This window comes from Ovis canadensis, chromosome 25 (assembly GCF_042477335.2).
Source record: "Ovis canadensis isolate MfBH-ARS-UI-01 breed Bighorn chromosome 25, ARS-UI_OviCan_v2, whole genome shotgun sequence".
Taxonomy (NCBI): domain Eukaryota; kingdom Metazoa; phylum Chordata; class Mammalia; order Artiodactyla; family Bovidae; genus Ovis; species Ovis canadensis.
Genome location: NC_091269.1, coordinates 47,523,494 through 47,543,411, shown reverse-complemented (window position 1 = coordinate 47,543,411; position 19,918 = coordinate 47,523,494). Strand labels below are relative to the sequence as shown.

Here is a 19,918-nt window from a genome sequence, read left to right as displayed (position 1 = left end):
CTCCTATCACACACTGATAAGCTTTTTCCTAATAAACTCTGGATTTTCTCATATTCTTGATCACATCTTTTTCACTTTCCCTAGACTCAGGAAATTATGTATTTTGAAAACTCTCTCCCTCCCTAGTTTTTCAATTATAGTTAAGCATAAGAAATGCAATGATACATGCTCCCGAGCTCTACCTTTAAGGAGTCTTGGAGCTGAGATGCAAGAGCTCTCGCCTGGGGGCTCTCCCCTTCCCCTCTGGCAGCCAGGTCAGCCAGCTGGGCTGTTAGCTGGTCCACTCGGTCACACTGTGCAAGAAGATCCTGGCGATAAGGCCCCATCATGACATTAGCCAGACGATGTCCTTCGGCCACAAGCCCTCGGATGGCAGCCTGACCTGTACCAGGAGGGAAAACACTGACACTCACAAGGATATGGAGAGGCCAATCACTGTGCCATTCTGGTAAGGATTTCTTTTTTTAATAGTAACATTTAGTGGTGTGTTCCTCCCCCCCACTAAAAAGACAAAACATTTGAGAAATATAAAAAATGTAAGAAAATATAAACCACCCATAATCCCATCTCTCGGAGACTAATATATTAGAACATCTCCTTCCAGTTTTTTTTAATGCATTGCATGCTCCTCTATATACATACATACATTTCTCTTTCATAAATCTGGGATAAACTATACATTAACTTTTATTCTGTGCTTCTTTTTATTTAACATGAGCATTTTTCTACATCATTAAATATTATTCAAAAATCATGATCTAAAATTTATGTAATATTTTATCATATGAACCTAATTGTTGACAATTTACTTATTAAATATTTATGTTGTTTATATACATTATTGTAACTCCTTAGAAATATCTCTAATTATTTCTTAGAATAAATTCCTATAAGTCAAAATGCTGAGTCAATGGGTATAAACTTTTTTTAAAGCTCCTGACATATACTAATTCCAAATTGCCATTCAGAAAATTTGTACCAAGTTATTCCTCCACCAGTAAATTATACATCTGCCTGATCAGCCAACACTGGATTAATTAAAATAATTAAAATTTTTCCAATGAATGCAGCAAACAAACTAAATATATCTTTCAGCTTCAACAGGCTTGCTATCATAATATGACCTAAATTCTTATAGTTCTATTCCTAAAATATCTCAAAAATCAAAATTTTAGGTTATCAATTCTACAGGTGATTGTGTGATACAGGAGACTTCATAACTGAAAATAACGTTGGCAGTTAAGTACCTTTTATTTAGTTTTAAAAATTATATTTAACTGTCAACTTTCTAAGGACTGTAATAACAGAAAGAAATATAATAGAATGAAAGTACACTTAAACTGGAAATAATCAGCTCAAAGTTTCAATTGCAACCTGAGGACTTCTCTATTTGCCTGCAACAAAATCATTTATTTGCTAATAATTTTGATTAAATCAAAGAAATACTACTGGCTACATTCAGAGATGAAGTCCTACTGTGGAATTACTTACTCACCAGTGACTAAAGAGCCCCTCTGTACCTAATCACAGATGACACAGGATCTCTAGCAACAACTTGCTTATCTTCACTGAAATAAGTTTAATGAAGGCTAAGTCCACTAATAGCCTTACCAACTCCCCGGTCATCCACAGTAGGATTATCAATCCACCGCTGCGCTTGCTCAATCTTGCCTTCAAGGTGGACAGCTGCTTTGGCAGGTCTGCTGTTGGCCACAGCCCTGTTTGTTTTAGTCTGTAAATTCTGTAGGGCTGTGGCTACCTGTTTGGCTAATGCTCGGGCCTCTGGGGAATCTCCTTTTCCTCTGCAGAGAAAAAAATAGTCACCTTGTCACACCAAGATATTCTTTACATTGAGATGACTAAACTGATAATAGGAATGCTAATGAAATGATAAATTGCTAATGATTATTATTAACTTGACTTGAAAGGAAAGGGATTTATCTATTTGGCCCTTAAATAAGAAATTAATACTATAAATTCTGATTGTTTTTCCTAGTTAAGATAGTTAAATATGAATTTGGTCATTCTGGCTCAACCAAGCTCAACCATTTGGTAAGCTGAGCTCAGTCATCAATAGATTAGCTGACTGATCCTTCCCTCTAGCCGGCCACCTCAAGAGTATGACTCATTCTATAGCTCAAATCCAGTAGGCCATAGAAAAGTAAACCAGGAGAAGTGTACCTGGTCTCACTAAGAAAACCGCAAATATTAGCCTACCTGATAGAATGACTAACTTAGATACCATCTTAAGAGCTCCTTTATGATTCTAAATTTTTATACTTTCTCCATTTTTGTAAAGCTGGACAAAAAAGGTAACTGCCCTGTTAGGAAGTTTTATATAAATACATATATTAGATAGATATTATAAGTAATGATGGCATGTGACCAAACGAAGGTCTGCTGTTATCAGTGTCATCATTAACTCTCTCTTCATTAAGAAACATTAATGAGTGCTTGCTATGAATATGGGCTTGTGTTTAGATCCTGAGAACACAGTTTCCTTTCTATGTATTTTTGTATATAGTAAAAATGTAAGCAGACTGCACTAACAGGCTAATGTTAGTAAACAGATGCCTAAATTTGTCGATATTGTATCTTGCATGTGTGGGTGCTCAGTCGCTTCAGTTGTGTCTGACTCTTTGAGACCCTATGGACTGTAGCCCACCAGGCTCCTCTCTCCTTGGGATTCTCCAGGCAAGAATACTAGAGTGGGTTGCCCTGCCATACGCCAGGGCATCTTCCTGACCCAGGAATCGAACCCACGTCTCTTATGTCTCATGCATGGATAGGCGGGTTCTTTAGCACTACCTGGGAAACCCATTGTATTTTACAATTGTCTAGTTATACATTTTCCCACCTACATAACTTAAGATTTGGGGTATAAAGCAGTGACCCCCAATTGATTGAGCTTGATACCAAATCAAATCTTAGCTATTACATAAGCTGCTCTCTATCACCACAACCTCCTGCCTAAAGTATGTCCACTCCACTCTCGCTCATTTCTATTTCATGGTCTGAGGCAGGAGTTTGCTTTCTTAGCCAATATTGCTCTCTTAGCCAACGTAAGATTTGAAAGAACTCTAAAGTACCTCTTTGGGAAAAAGGTAGGCACTCTCCCATGGAAGAACAGGAACTGAAACATACAAGTTAAATGAAACACAGGAAAACAGGAACTGAAGCATTCAAGTATCTTAAATCTCTCAAGATACTTGACTATCGTTATCCCTAGAGAAGTGGCTAGATGACTGAGGCGGGAGAGAGAATCAACTCTTAACTTTTGCTATCGTACACTTTCTTAATGTCCTTTTAGCATGTGATGCAGTTGCTTTCTTAAGACAGAAAAATATCTTTCAAAAGGAGAAAGCAACACCTTTTTTCAATATAATCAAAGTAGGTGCTAAGAAGGCCTTATCTGTCTGATTTTTTAAAAAATCTTCAAAAGAAGCTGTGGTGAGAATATCATATTTAAGGATCTTTTATAATTGCTACATAAAAAATACACTGCTTAGGAAGGGAGAAAATATTTTCTTATGTCTCCTCAATCCTACCCCCCACACACCCCTATCTTTTCACAGCTAGCCACAAGTTATTTTCCTCATACGCCTGCAAAACAGAAAAGTCACAAATATGGTGTAGCAGGATGTCCTAAGAAATTTAAAAAACAGATCCCAAAAAAGGTGTTCTTAGTATCCTAAATTAATTAATAATTTAAAACCATCTGCCCTTACCATGTCACACAGAATCAATGAGAATACAGGAGAAGAGCATCATATGTGCATTTAACCTATAAAATTTAACTACATATGTGCTCAGGGGGGAGAAGGGAGGAGGTAAAGCATCATTTAACTGATTAAATACATACTGTCTCCGTAGATCTCCTAATTTAGAAGTCAGAGCAGATATTTCTCCAAGAGAACGCAGAATGTCATCTCTCTCTTTAGGATCATCACATAATTCTGCTATTTTGCGAGCTTCAGCCAAAGCCCCTCGAATCTGTTCTTCTCCTTCTGGTCCACCATTCGGATCTGCAAGCCAATTCTACACACACAGAAATGAAAAAGCAGCACACTGTGATTTACTCATGAACCAATGTTATTCAACTTAACAAGGGCATCAGAAATATTTCAAAAGTAATCACAAGGCATATCAGCAATAATGCTAGTCTTTATTATTTTACATTGGTTCTTGCTAAGGGAAAATCAAATCAATCCATCTTGTTAAAACTGACTTTTTTATTCTCATCAGGATAAAATATCTTCATGAGTTTTATCTTATCTTTGAATTAATCATACCTTATTAATTCTTCAGTTTCTTAAACATTTTTCTTCATGAAATACTTGAAAATCATTTTACAGTAGAGTAGTATCAAAAACTTTTAACCCTTTAACATTGCTATGACCAAATATAGTTGTGAATTCTGAGATGAAGAACAGGTTTAACATACTGCCTGGAGAATCCCAAGGACGGGGGAGCCTGGTGGGCTGCCATCTATGGGGTCGCACAGAGTCAGACATGACTGAAGCGACTTAGCAGCAGCAGCAGCAATCTCCATCAGGAACTAGGAGAATGGTACTCAGAACACTTATTTCTAACTAACTGAAGTATTTGAAATTAAGATCTCCATTTCAAAATATAGATAAACATTAGTCTTAAGCCTGTGGTAGTAGGAAACATGTTAACAATGACAGCTGCTGGGAATCAGTCACCACTTAGAAACACCCATTATCCACCCACAGAAAATCGGGAGGAGGGAGATATAGGATATTTATAGAACATTTCTCTTTGTCTTTTATTTCCCACCCCTCCTGAAAATCACCATCGCTACCTGAGCAGCATCGATCTTCTTTGCAATGCTCTGCTTTGAGTTGGTCATGGCTTCCAGCTTGCGGGCTGCATTTTCCACTTTTGCTGTGAGCACATCCAGACCCTGAGACACTTGCTGGGCTTTCTGCATGGCCACGGGTGAGGCTCCTTGTCCTCTACTCAAACAGACAGATGTGTTGCTGTTGTACTCTCTCAAAATCTTAATGGCAAAATAATACTAAAAGCATAGTGTATATCATTTTGCATATTTGTCCTTTTTCCTTTCCTCCACTAAATCCGGGATAACACAAGGAAACAGAGAGAAACAAAGCAAACCATCCAAACCATCTTAAAACCAGTAGCAGGGACTTTTCTGGCAGTTCAGTGGTTAAGACTCTGAGTTTCCACTGCGACGAGCATGAGTTCGATCCCTGGTTGAATTATTAAGACCCTACATGTTGTGTAGCATGGTCAAAACAAAACAAAAAAGAAAACAACAATATCATACAGAAGCTTTAAGGAACTGAATAACCACTTGAAGACCTGCAAATTTTGATAATTATAATTCTCCTCTTGGTGATTACATAACCAAACCTAATCTTAAGAGGGGCAAACCCACTTGTGATCTTATTGCTATGGAGGGTTTGTTACCATAGTAGGTATGCTTTAGAAATAAACAGCCCATTAGATTGTCTTATTTATGGGCAAATATACATTGAAAATGTTTCAGGAGGCAGCATGCATGGTGTTACTGAAAGCACACCGCACCAGGACCAAGGAGATCTGTGTTCAAATCCTGGCTCCTGTACCTGTGGAACCTTATGTTTAACTTCTTTGGGCTTCAGTTTTCTAACTTAGAAAATGAAGAGTGGGTAGGTAACAATACTTGCCCTGCTTATCAAACAGAGTGGTGCCTCACAAAAAGAAATAGTTGAAAACAGTTTGGCAATAAACCAATACACATATATAACTATTATTACTACAGAATTGACATTATCATAACCTAATGGTAATCTTAAATATCGACCTTCCATCCCTATGCATCCTGTACGTATCAAAAGCAGTTAGTACTGAGGGAAAGGGCACAGAGTGACAAGTTCTCGCCAAGTTCCTAAATAACTAATTTCTTTATTTTCCTTTCTCAGAAGTAGTATGCTGCTACTACAAAAAATGATACGAGTTAGTGGAAACTTATTTTCCCTTTGTAAGAGACTTCCCAAGTCATAAGAAAGTAAGATATGCCATCTTTTCATATTCTTATTTTTTAGTCTACCCAGCCTGGTAAATTCAATGATAGTGAGCAACAACTCCATCATTTGGTCCAATAGCATGGCTAATCATAACCCAAGCTTCTGATTTTAGGATAACCTCCAAATATCTTTGCTTCCTTTAATGATAGTATGGATTATGGACTTATCATTCATCTATCTAACCTCTTTTTTAAACTTAGGTTTCTCATGTACACCAATATTTGAGGTAGTGAACTCAATAATATTTATTGCCAATAATATTTGTATATAAATATATACACGTTTTACTTATGCTTGACACCTCCGTTTTATGGCAAAGGATCTGAGACTTTTGGAAAGATACTTTTTATGTTTTAACTTGCTTTTTTCTTTCAAATCTAATAATTCATGATGAGGAACCTTGTTTGTGTAAGAGTCCAACTGTGAAAAAGTAAAAATATTTACGGGCTACATAATTTTTCATTCAAAAGAAAAAGCTTATTGAGTCCCATGGAGAGGAAAATATACATTTACAATCCTAGGTGACTGAATAAAAGAATACTAAAGAGGAAACTGTTATTGAGTTTCAGCCGCTAAACTGTTAGACAGTTAGGCATATCCAAGAAAGGATAACAGGGAGACAGCTTTGCACTCTTTCATTGTGAAAGGAGATTGCAGGCGCCAGTGTGAAGCAGACTCACTGGGGCTCCTCACTGCTCCAACCTTTTCTCTTTATAGATTTATGGTCAATCCTGTACAGAAACTACCTCATTCTCTTGTTCAGATTCATCTTTCTCTAAACACATATAACTGTGTACTTGAGAATTCCAACTGAAAGCTGTCTACCACACTGTGAAAAGGCTGCACACAAAAGAGGCAGCAGAGCGAAATTAGAAGAGCCAAGAGAAATTAGAAGAGCCAAGAATCTTGTCAAAAAGGCATTGGCATTTCTCCGAATGGGAACAGGACTTCTTTTTGTCCTTTCTGTAGAGTTTCTGTCAGGCTCATGACAGAGGAGACTGCTTCACAGCAGGAGAAAAGGCCCACTGCACTCAATGAGATCACATTTATTTATGCAGTTTCTTCTTTCCTTCAAGGTAAAGACTCTTACCCTGAAGCCCATGGAGCTTCCAGGGCTACAGTGAATCCATGAACTTCTGGAAATTACACATAATATTGTATAAGCATGTTTATATGCATCTTTTTTAGGTAGAGATTGATAGTCTTCATCAAATTATAAAAATGACCTGGGTCCAAAACAGGTTAGGAACCGTATTTAGGACTTCCCTGGTCGTCCAGTGGTTAAGACTCTGTAATGCAGGGGACACCGGTTCAATCCCTGATTGGGAAATGAAGATCCCACATGCCACGTGGCATGGCCAAAGAAAAAACATAACTATATTCTGGATTCCATTATGTTAATACATTTGAGGCCATGTGTAATGGTATGCAACACATCAAGGAGTGTTCCTGAGGTCTTAGTTTGTAGGTAATTCCAATTACCTCGAGATGTGTCATGACCATCTTGAAGCAAAATTAAACTCTATCTATACCTCAATTTTCTCAATATCCATAGTATAAAATTTCATAAAAATTGAAGATCTTTTAGAACTTCATTAACTATATGTATGAGTTCCAAACAAACCTATTATACTGAGTTTTCTTATCAGCAAACTAAACACAGTTTGGAGGAATGGAGTTGGATTCTAAAAGCCAAAACTTGAAGTGGCTAAGAGATAGATAAAAGAATTATAAAACTAAATGAATAATAATCAAATAGAAACTCAACAGAGCCTAGATATGACCAACACAGAGGATAATCTATTTAACTGATTTTTTAAATTCCAATTTATGTTTCTTTTTCTCTCCATCATCCTTCATAAAAGACATCTATCCACTATACCTTGTTTTTCATAAGCCTATGACTAGAAACTATAAAAACATATTTCTGTTTCAACTTCAACTTTACTACAAGGCATCTATATATTTTAAAAGTTCATCAAAAGGAAAATTCACTCCAATTCCAACACAGAATGTAATACCTATGTTATCTATTAGCCAAAGAGAACTCAGTAAAATTCACAGAAACTTGCTTCTGAATCACTCCATCAGAAGCAAGATCCCAGTTGTTACCACCAGTGCTCTGGTGAGAGCAGAGAAACTTTACCTGGCTCGGAGGTCAGCCACTTGGTCAGTCATCTGCCCTAGCATTTTGCAGGTTCCCAGGATCTCCCTGCGTTCTTTGCCTGCACAGAGTTCACCAACTTTTCCAGCTTCATCTAAGATCTGCCTGATGGCCTGTTCACCAGCATCACCTAAAATAAAGAGATATTCAAGGGAGTACCCTGGTAGCCTAGTGGTTAGGATGTTGGGCTTTCACTGCCATGGCCTGAGTTCAATCCCTGGCTGGGGAACTGAGATCCCACAAGCCAGGGGCAGCCAGAAAAAAAAAAGAGAGAGAGATTCAATATCTACATTATAGATCTATTAATTATTTAGAGAGGATGCTTTACAAGTCATTTCATTCATGAAGGAATGGATGACTTTAAATGACTAGTGAATAGAAGGCAATACATCTGATAGTTAATAGCCAAGCAGTGCCCTTAAACCGTAGGGTGAGGTTTCAACCACAGAGACTGCTGAAAAAGATCCTTGGAACCATAAACAGCTGGAGATAATAAGCAGCTTGTGGTAAGCATATGGATGAGATGAAAGTAGGCTCTAACAATTTAATAGTACTTAACACCTCCAAACTCTATTAGGCTTTATACATTCATTCAAATATTAATCTAAAACTGAATAAATATTAGATTAGAAAATCCATAAAGCCTAGCTCAATAACCTATTTGGGTCTTATCACAAGTCAACTTTGCTTCCCAATTCTTATTAGCATCATCATTTCATCTGCTTAATTAAGTATTCTGTTGGCATAAATGGAAATCTGCCCAATGGGAACTAGAAGAGAAGAGCTTTTATTCAAAATAATTACCTTTCTGATTCAGGGAAAGGGTGAACCAATAATCTGGCAAAGAATGCCCAGTTCACTTTGGTTTATTCCTCTGTGATGAGAGGTAATTAATTCATGCCCTTCATCCTTTAGAGGACCAGAAATGCTTCAATTAGTCAAAACTATCAGAGAATGGCATATGCCCCTAAATGTTGCAGTAGTTATCTCAGAATTATGAGATTATGAAATAAATTCTTTTTTTTTTTTCTTTCTGCCTGCTTTTTGATGTATCTATCAGAAAAGTAAAACCAGAGGGTTACCTGGGGAGGCATTGGGATCACGGAGCCAACCTTTAGCCTGGTTCAGTTTGGAGTCTATGGAGGCCAGTGCTCTCTTCATGGCTTCAGTGTCCTTTTGAAGAAAAGTATAAATTATTTTCTTTGCAAAAACTGAAATACCATGATACAAAGTAAGACAGAGAAGAAGTTACACCATTAACATACAATAGCTACAGTAGTCCTACAACAGCCTTAAAAATATTCTCATCACACCATAACGCTTATTTCTGTCAAAATGCAACATCTTGCATGCAAATCTTCAGTTAATTCTATCTTCTGGTCTCCCTATTGCTAAACTATGAAAACTGGTAAAACTGCTCATGTCAAAGCAGTTTTATATCATTAGCAAGAAAAAGCCCTTTTGTCACATGCCTCATTATCAGCCTTTCTACTAGTCAACATTCATATACTGCAGCCCTGCCAAAGCCTTCCTGGCTTCAGAGAAGCCTCATTAGGATGTGGTGCCACAAATCACAGTTTCTCTTACATCTTGTTTTGAAATATACACACTGGATGATATTTCACTATGTTTAATTAACCCAAGGAACCTGAAATTACTGGTTAGAAGAAAACTGAACATTTTAATCTAGCAATTTAGTTTTAATTCCACAAATAAACCACTGAATGTATCACAAGAAAATACATTCAGCCTTCTCTGCCACTCCTCATCCTTAGTTCCCTTACCATCCCTAACCTGGAAGAAGAGGCAGGATAGAATAAGGGGGTCTCAATCTATTGTTTACAATCAGGATTCATAGTGACTAGCATAAAACCTCCCAGGATATAGCATGAGAAGTCTAAACAGACTAATCACTTTTAAAATATACACATATTTTAATAGGGTTTTTTAAGTAAATAAAAATACAGAAAACAATATAACAAATATGTATGAACCCATTCTCACAACTGAATGACTGGCCATCTCTTAAGTCTCTAACATCTTAAAAGTCAGTCTCTCTCTCTGTTATTAACACTCAGGGAACTGGCTGTTACAGAGTCCATCCATCAAAGTACAGAGTTACCCTCTGAAACTCTATGGAATGTCTTAAATCCCCACCTCTTTTCAATTCCCACTGATGTAAATTTGGGTTCCTAAAGGTGTGGTGCCACCAGTTTTCCACTTGGGGGCACTAAGAGCACCCCACTTTGAACGCAAACAAAACCCAGCACTAGCACCAGTAAGTATAGGGAGCATTCATAATTAGGCTTAGAGTTTCAGAAGAACTGACCCCAGCTTTTCCAAAGTACTCAGTCAAAGTATAGAACTCAAAGCTTTAGACTCCCTCTTTCCCCATCTAAACAGATACAGGCTATTCTCCTGTTATAAACTTGTCTACTTCAAGGCTCTAAAAAACACATTCTCATCCACAGCAACTAAAAAGAAGTGAACTAAATTACTGAAAAAAATGGAAATAAAATAGTTTTATTATTGAGGTGTATGAAATTATGATAGCTATCTATCAATAAAAGTCTGAGTTGTAGGAGGATCTATTTTTAAATCCATTTGTATTTAGTGCAAGTAGACAAGTGGCATTTAAGTGCTTTGATTCTCAAATATTTGTTCCTCCTCCATCTTGTTCTAATTACTCTGTACAGCAAACCTTGCCTTCAAAAGTCAACTTTAGTTTAATTCCAAATTAGCAAGACCCAAATTAATATCGTTTTAAAGAAAGCCTCAGGCAATACCCAACCTCCGAGCTGGATAGCCTTCAGGGTCTAATACAAGTTATAGGACTTTGTCTAGATATAGATTTTTTAAAAATTCACAATCTCTCACCTAGGAAATATTGTGCACATGCTGAAGAGGAGAAACTGAAATCATGTAAAAACACTTAATTTAAAACCTCTTAATAACTATTTCTCTGATACACATATATATTTAGTGAAAAATTCAATAGATATTTATTATATTTCAAAATTAAATTTAAGAGGAAACAAAGATCAGAAATTTTCTAGTGTCTACTCTAGCATTAACAGCTATTAGTTAGGAAACTAACCTTAATTGAGCATTTCTTGCATGTTAGGTTCTACTTTAGCCATTTTTTCCCTCATTGCTTCATTTAACTTCAATTTTAAATTAAGGGGCTCAGTCCTAGAAGCCCCATTTGATATCAAATCTCATTATTTTCTGATGGATGAAATTCAAGAATTTTTTTTTCTTTTACCAAAGAGAGTTGTCAAAGATTCCACTAACCTTTTACAGTAGTCAGCAAATCTTTTGCTTGGCCAGTTTGGATTGGTTAATACAGTCACTGCCCAGAAAATTAGCTCTATAAATCAAATTTATAATTCTTACTAACCTAAATAACTGCCTTTACTCACCACTGCCCAAAAATGATTTGAAACACAATAGAAAAACCGGGTTTGCTCAGCATTCAGTATCCTCAAAAGTCACTGTTTTTTCTCTCCCTAATAAAGCATGGCTACCACACTTCAAGGAAAGAATCCAACTCTAAGGATGTGACTAATTTGGTCCTGAGAAGATGTGACAATATGAAGAAGTTAACATTATTTCTTTTAATTACTATCATTTTCTCTTAAAAAGAATCAGTGGCAAATATGCAACGAAGATGCATTTTTAAACTGGGAAATTCAATTAGTTAGCAAAAATTTTAACAGAATCAATTTTAGACAATTTTGGAGATTTAAAACTGGGAGGGCCACATTAAATTCTTGCTGGAATAAGACAAGTTGTAAATAATCATTTAAACATAGAACATTTAAATGTCATATCTATTGGGTTGACCAAGAAGTTTGTTCGAGTCCCCAACAAACTTTTTGACCAACCACATTAAAAGCAAAAATGTCTATAGGAACATAAATTGTGGTGTCCTAAGAATGTCGTAAGAATTTCTTTTGAAGGGGAGTGTTTATTATGGAAGTAACAGAATTCTGACATAAGCAACAACAGAAGTATACTAACACTAGATATAATATAAACAAATTCAACTAGGACTAAGAAGCAATTTTGAGATATTTATAAAGGATGAAAATAACCATAACTCTGTGGCCAACTACATTATGTACCACAGAGCTTTTAGTTAAACCTTGCCATGTAGGTCTAAGTACCCAGAGTACACTATGGGTATGAAACACAAGAGAAAAAAACTGCACCTTCACTAACTGTACTTCACTAAGTACTTTTCTCTATAATATCTCAAATTTGGGAAAGAGAAAAGTCTTCACCAACCTATTCTCTGTTTATTGTTGTTGTTGGGTTTTGTTGTGTTTTTTTTTTTTAGTGAATATAAAAAAGATCAGATATAGTTGTGCAGCTCTGGGGACAGCTGGCAGGGTTCTGGCCCCTCTTGCTCTGGTTCCTTTTATTGTAAAACTCTTAGGAGTTCAGGTTTTAAATGAAGAAACACAGTTCCTTGAAACTCCACCACACATACTGAAAGTCAGAAGGACAACCTAAAAGACTTCTTTTTCCACGCTTTTCCAGGAACTGAAACACTTCTGAAATTTAATACAGAGTTAGACCTAAAGAACATTGAATAATATTAATACTAAGAACCACTGAGTTTCTCCCACAAACAGTCAAGAGGAAGTGTGGTAGGAAAGGTGAGCTCCTGCAATCCCATGCTCTTGAAAATTTTAAATATGTGACTAAGGACCCCCTCTCATTCACTGCCCAACCTACTCTCCTTTTTCCACTAACACCTCCTGTCCCCACCCTTCCCACTCCATTCCATTTCTGACCACATTTCTAACTCCAAATCCATATTTTAAACAAAGATGTTTTTGGAAAGTTAAATTGGGCAGTAACACAAAATCTTGTAAACTACATTTAACCAAGGAAAGAAAGTTGTCTAGCCCTGAACCTCCAGGCAAGCCTCCCAGGCATCAGTTCCCCATTTCTAAGAATACCTTCTCAGTGCTACAATTCTGCACCACCTATTTGAACACAATCAGTTGTATCAACTAAAAGATCACTTGGATCAGAAGGGAAATGTCAATTTAACATGGTGGGCTTTTCTCCTTTGGTTGGGGGAGGGGGTAAGATATATAAACGCTTAAATTAACTATTTATCTCAGACTCTAAGAGATAAATCCTTTGTTGTGTTAGCTGCATACTAGAATACTAATATTGCATCACATTAAAAGGCTCATAAAAAGCTCATAGATAACCTTATTTTTTCAAAATTGAAATAAAAATCAACACTTAAACCCCAATGGTCTGCAGTAAGGGAAAGTGTTATAGAATCACAGGTTCTAAGCAGTATTTCCTTCTTTGGTACTCTAATCTGCACAAAGACATCTGAGTCACTCACTACATTTACCCACCACCAACCTAGGCCCACAGTGGGAGGAGATATACCACAGGGACAAATTCTGAATAAGTGACTCAGGGTGCAGTTACAGGAACACCTCATAGGGTTCAAAAATTCTCAGTAATGAAACGTTTTTAAATTTTTTCTCATTTCCTCTTTATTCTCAACATGCATCAAAATACAAGTAATATAAACACCAAAAAAGATTAATATATATTGCTAAATTTACAAAGGGTAAAATGTGAATTCTGTTTAATCCCTAAATTTTTTTGTCTCATGATGTATTCTCAGGAAAAATGCTAAACTAGTTTTTAAAAATCATTATAAGATGATTATTGATTTAAGGGGGGAGAACTTTTATTTTCAAAATAAAAGGAAGGGTTTTAAGTCAAAATACTTTTAAATTTGTAAATCTGCCATCTGAATGTAGGTATAAAACATAAAATAGTCAGCTATTGCATTGCCTCTTTAAAATCTTAATTTATTCGGCAAGACGCACTTTTACCAAGAATTTTTTCCACTTACTTTCTTCCCCCACTTTTCTAGAGGAATCATCACTTTCCAGGAGAAAACTGCACCAATGGGGAGGCATGAAACAAGTATGGTAAGACAAAGTTAATTCTTTATTGGTAAGGGGTGAGAGGAGGTAAAAATATTGCATGTATTAAACAGAATGGGAACCCAGGGGTCACAGACAGACACAGGGTCTGATTAATTCACTGCTTTCAAGTGAGCAATGAAAGATGCATAATACTACTGAAAAATAACTAAAATCCTAGTTACCAACTTCCATTTTCAGGGTAAAATTTTTTTCTAAATATTCTTGCCACTCATAAAAACAATTACTCTTAGCGGGTAAGGGAGATAGAGTGGAAAGGGATTGGGATAAGAGTTAGCTATGTCATATATATCTTTTTACAGCATTTTGACTTTTGAATCAGGTAAATGTATAACAAAAGCAAAAGGAAGTTTAAAAATAAATATTCATTGCTCATTCTGACGTCATTTTGTACTTAAGCTTCTTTTGGCTGAGCTAATTTTATTTATTTCCTTTAATTCTGATAGTTTTACAGTATCCTAACAGTCTGATTCCTTCCAGATCAGCATAAAACTGAGATGGCTATTAGACTGTGACACAGTGGGGACCAGGTCTATTTCCCTTGTATGTGCCCCCAAGTGCCTAATCTTCCTCCTGAAAACCTCAACTGACCACAGTTTTGGTTTTGGTCTTTAAAGAAGCAGCTCTCAAATTTTCACAAAGTAAAGCTCAATGACTTATTCTAATTGATGGATGACTTTTCCCCTCTGAAAATAGAAACATGACAGTTGCAGTGCCTGCTCCTCATTTTTTACTATTTCTCATCTGCTAGAAGCAAAGGGAAGAGAATAAGGAAAGAGATTAGGTTAGGGGAACATGAGGTCATAGAGAACGATGGCTGATTCACAGCTCACACAGCAGAACATGCAGTGAGCCAGGGACTGAAGTTAGGAAAAACTTTAGGTACACCTGACTTTTTCCTTTTGATTCTGCAGGCTTGGATAACCGTGAAGGACAGGTGCCTCATTGAGACTCTCTAGCCTACCTATTTTCATTATGGCTTAAAACCTCAATGATGCATCTCCAAAAGCCAAGCTCCAGAGCCTGCAAAGGAAACGCACGAGTGACAAATACAGTGATGGCATCAGCTGGAAGTTTCCTTTGCTAAGAAAGAGCAGGATCCACAGATAACTTAGGGATCACCCACATGGGGAAATCTGCCCCTCAAAAGAAGTCAGTGGGAAGGACCAGGTCAAAGCAGTTCCCAGGAGCTTGCTCAAAGAGAGGAATTGTTTAGTTGTTCAGTCGTGTCCAACTCTTTGTGACACCATGGATTATGGCCCATCAGGCTCTTCTGTCCATGAGATTTCCCAGGCAAGAATATTGGAGTGGATCGCCATTTCCTTCAGGAGATCCTCCATCTCCAGGAGATCTTCCCGACCCAGGGACTGAACCCACATCACCTGCACTGGCAGGGGGATTCTTTACCACTGAGCCACCAGGGAAGTCCCCAAAGAGAGGAAAGCGCCCACCAAATATAGAAAGCCTGACATCCCATATTAATGTCTTTCCTCTTGCTTCCCCCCAAAAAACAGCTCCTTTTGAGCTAAACAGTCCGCCCAGCACAGCCCCAAGTCCCATATTAAGTCACATTCTGACGCATAATCGAGCACAGTGCTACACACCAGCACACAGGATAAGGCATGGCACACAGCACAAGAAAACCTCACAGACATGCTTTTTCTCTTTTTAAGCAAGAAACTAAAAGGCAAGAGAAAGCTTACCTTCTAAACGTGAGAAAAAGAATAAAACAAACAAGAGAACAAAAAAAGATGCATAAAGAAGTCATAACAGGGAAGTGAAAGTTGTCAAACATGCAAAAGCAAAATTAAGTAAAATATCAAAGACTTTATATGATTTACCATATGGATTTAAAATATAGTCTCAGGACTTGTTCAATAATTTCATGCCTCTGAAAACAAATCCATGGTTAAGATAATCTAACTAATTTCTCCTACACATTTAGTTTAACTTCCTGAGCAACAAAAGAGACAGAATTGGTAATTTTAGGCCCAGCTTCGACCTTAACTTTTAGGTGTCCTAGAGGACAAACAGAGCCCTACTGTACACCCAGTGGAAATCATACAACAAAATCCATTCTGCAGTCTGCTCTCAGACTGCTGGGTGGCCCTGGAGATCACATTTGGGTCCACACAGTAGGGGAAGCTGGGTCCTAGAGACAGTGGGTTCCCCTCACTGTCTGCATCTTGGGCTCCTATAAGAGAAGTGTCTCTGTTTCCAGTCACTAAACAGGGAGAAGCAGGCCAGAGCAGCACCTCAAACCCCTGCTGCTGGGGTCTAGGAGGAATCCACCAGCCCTTGTGGAGTCCAACAGGAAATTATAGACCAAGGGGAAAGGGACCCCTCAAACTAACAGACAATGTGAAAACTAATATTTCAGTGAAGCTTTCTTTAGGGAGAATGGAATGATAAAGAGACACACTTAGAAATGCCTATATTTTCCTTCGTAGATTTCTCTGGGTCAAAAGCTGATTAAGAAAAGTTTTCCATAAAATTCAGCTGTAGGCATATTCTGTATCTTACTTAGTAACCTAGCAACAACCACCCACGTGAAAGGCAGGGCTCCTACCCAGGGGAGTATACACCACAGCAGAACTCCTCCACCAACTCAATAAACGAGACTCCAGTTTGAAAGAAAAGCTACACATCTCAGCTTTTAACCAACATTCACCTCACATACCTATTTATTTGTTCTACCTGAAAACAAAGGAAAAGTGCAAAAGCAGCAAGCAATTCATGAAATAAAGATGAAATTACTTTCATAATATCTAAGTAGTCTTATGCTGCACGAAATTACAAGATAAAATATGAGACAATCACAACCCCAAGAGGGGAGAATTAGGGATTTTGCTTATTTCTTCCCCAATAACACTTACCTTGCTGGCCCAGGCATCTTCGTCCCAGGAAGTGAGTTGTAATACACGAATGATCTCATTAATTTCAGCACTCATCTTTTCTACAGTAAAATTGCGATTTTTCAAAGCTTCTTCAATTCCTTGGTTTTTGGAGTTTTTAGTTGTTACAAAAATCTTCATAGCTGTAAAAATAAACAAAAGATCAGAAACTAAATTTGGAATGTAATCTTGCTGTATTACAATAGTCACACAAGATGTTTCACACTTTGAACATGTTTTGGGCTTCTAGGGTCTTAAAAAGAATATGAAATAAACACTACAAGTCTGCTATTAAAATTCCACTATCAGCAACCTTCACTGTAAAGAAAACTGAAGGTACAAAACATCACCACATCATGATCAGGGAACTAATTTAACATGCATGTACTGAAGATCCAAAATATGCACTGTTCTAAATCAGTTACCATCCCAGGCCTAACACTGGTCCCATCTAACACAAACCTAATGGGACAAGATAAAAACAGTCAGTTAAACTGTAACCAGAGTATGCTGCTGCCTCAATCCTAGTGGAAGATCCCAGTGTTGAGTTTATCTTCCATGATTTCTCTTAACATATAGGAAGGGCTATCTAACCCCTACAAGTAAAGAAGAAAATAATAATGAAACATTGGAAAAGAAAATATCTTCTCATAAACTAATAAAATTATAAAAACAAAGATTAATCAACATTTTATTGAGTTACCCAAATTAGAAAGAAATATTTTTCCCAAAAGCCTTTCTGCCACATGGAACAACAGTTGGCCTCAAAAAACATATTTTTGAGAAGACTATAAGACTCTATTTACAATTTTTTATTTTCTAGTTTATATAAGGGCTTTCTGAACTCTTATACTCACATCTCCTATTTTAATCACTACCTGAAAAATGACAAAGCAGGAAGGCAGTCGCTGGGGGGTTACAGTGACATGCCTTAAAAGATTTTGAAAATAAAGAAACCCTCTTAGAGTTAAACCAACTAACACATAACTTGACTAAGAAAATTTACATAAACAACAAGATATGTGATACATACCAGAAATATCTGATACATACTAGACTCTTAATAAGCACAATTCTCTTTTGCTAGGTGAGAGAGTAGCCATCATGTTTGCATTTCTGGGCTTTGCCCAATGGGAAGGTGATCCTAGTTGGTATAGACCATCAGCTCTTCAACATAGAGAAGAGCCAGGAAAGGGATGTGGACTCAATTCTCTACTATATAGTGTTCTAGATCTAATCCAGCTCCTAATTTTTTTTTCCCAAGTACAAATAAAGGGGTCAAGATCCATACATCCAAAACTAGAGTTCCTAGAGAAGAAAAGGAGCCTGTTAGAACTTCAAGGGAACAGTAGTATGCAATAGGAGGGCAGTTTCACACAAAGAGCAGGAGGAGAGCATTAAAGAAAGTGAATCCTGGCTCTTAGCTAACCAGCTGCATTTTTACCTAGGCTGAAGGACATGCAACTAAACAGAAAATAAAATGAACACCAGAGTTTAGAACATATAAACACTTTTTTTTTTTCCTTCTGTAAGATAAAGTACAGACAGAAAATACCTGAAATGAGAACTGGCAGCAACTCTTTCACAGTGTTCATTGAGTTCACCAACATCACTCGATGCTCCTGGTGAGTCAGTTCCTGCTGCCTCTCGTCAATCATCTTGGCCATCTTAGTCATTCCTGGGGCACAGGAAATAAATTGTACAGGGTGAGTAGTGAAACAATCCAGAGTCAGGATTTCTGAGCCTATATTCACTATGAATTACCATGAAAGTCCAAACTGCCCACTTATTTAATCATACATACTATCAATGAACTCTATCATTTATAACATTGAATTTTGCTGAACAGTTCTAACTTAAGGCAAATGTATTCTTCTCATTAAAATTAATTTAATAAATATAAATCCTAAATGTGACATAATTTTCACACATTTGACAGACATTTACAAATATGTTTAAACTGTTGAAATTAATAAATATATATTAAAAAAAAAAAACAATTCACAAGTGGTGAGTGGGGGAATACCTTGCCTGGCTTCCATACCAGTTTTCATGTCATGTACCTGGCCACTGAGCCTATATGTGTAAGAACCTCATGTGAGCCTACTAGAGGCACGCCTCAAAGATACTGTAGATTCAGGTCCAAACCACTGCAACAAAGTGAACATCATAATAAAGTGAAGACATAGGAATGTTTGGGTTTCCCAGGGAATATAAAAGTTATATCTCCACTGCACTGTAGTCTATTAAGTGTGCAATAACACTATTTAAAAACACAAAGTACATACCCTAATTTAAAAATACTTTATGGCTAAAACATGCCAACTATCATCTAAGCTTTCAACGAATCATGATCTTTTCAACAGTAACATCAAAGATATCAGTGATCACAGGTCACCATAACGAATATAATAATAATGAAAAAATTTGAAGTGTTTTAAGAATTACCAAAATATGACACAGATACATGAAGTAGAAAAATGGCACCAAATGACTTGCTTGAGCTAGGGTTGCCATAAACCTTCAATTTATAAGAACGCAGTATGTGTGAAACACAAGAAAGAGAAGCACAATAAAATGACGTGTGTCTGTACTGAGAATCTAGCAGCTGAAAAAAATCTTAGGAATTACAATAACATGTTTTGTTTTCATCTTTAAAATTTTCTCTACTTTCCAATTTGCCCAAAATAAGGAGGGGGGTCTCACTGTCATAATTAAAAACAAACAAAAATGTTATAAATGTAATTATGGTGATGACAGCATTTGAAACAATCTGGTATTTCAGAGTTAGCCTACTAGAAATTTTGTTTACTT

The 19,918-nt window shown here is 36.8% G+C and overlaps 1 protein-coding gene across 4 annotated transcripts in view; it reads right to left on the bottom strand.

Moving 5' to 3' along the window:
* VCL (vinculin) overlaps positions 1-19,918 on the bottom strand; it is a 112,287-nt gene that overhangs the window by 21,819 nt on the left and 70,550 nt on the right. For 2 of the 4 annotated variants that reach the window (XM_069572158.1, XM_069572160.1), the window contains exons 5-12: positions 18,660-18,782; positions 17,087-17,247; positions 9,300-9,393; positions 8,200-8,347; positions 4,826-4,979; positions 3,863-4,038; positions 1,612-1,802; positions 183-382 (exon numbers count right to left, since the gene is read on the bottom strand). In XM_069572158.1, the coding sequence (XP_069428259.1) occupies positions 183-382; positions 1,612-1,802; positions 3,863-4,038; positions 4,826-4,979; positions 8,200-8,347; positions 9,300-9,393; positions 17,087-17,247; positions 18,660-18,782 (1,247 nt within the window). The remainder of the gene's footprint in view (positions 1-182; positions 383-1,611; positions 1,803-3,862; positions 4,039-4,825; positions 4,980-8,199; positions 8,348-9,299; positions 9,394-17,086; positions 17,248-18,659; positions 18,783-19,918) is intronic. The other 2 variants (XM_069572159.1, XM_069572161.1) reach the window with 1 other exon arrangement.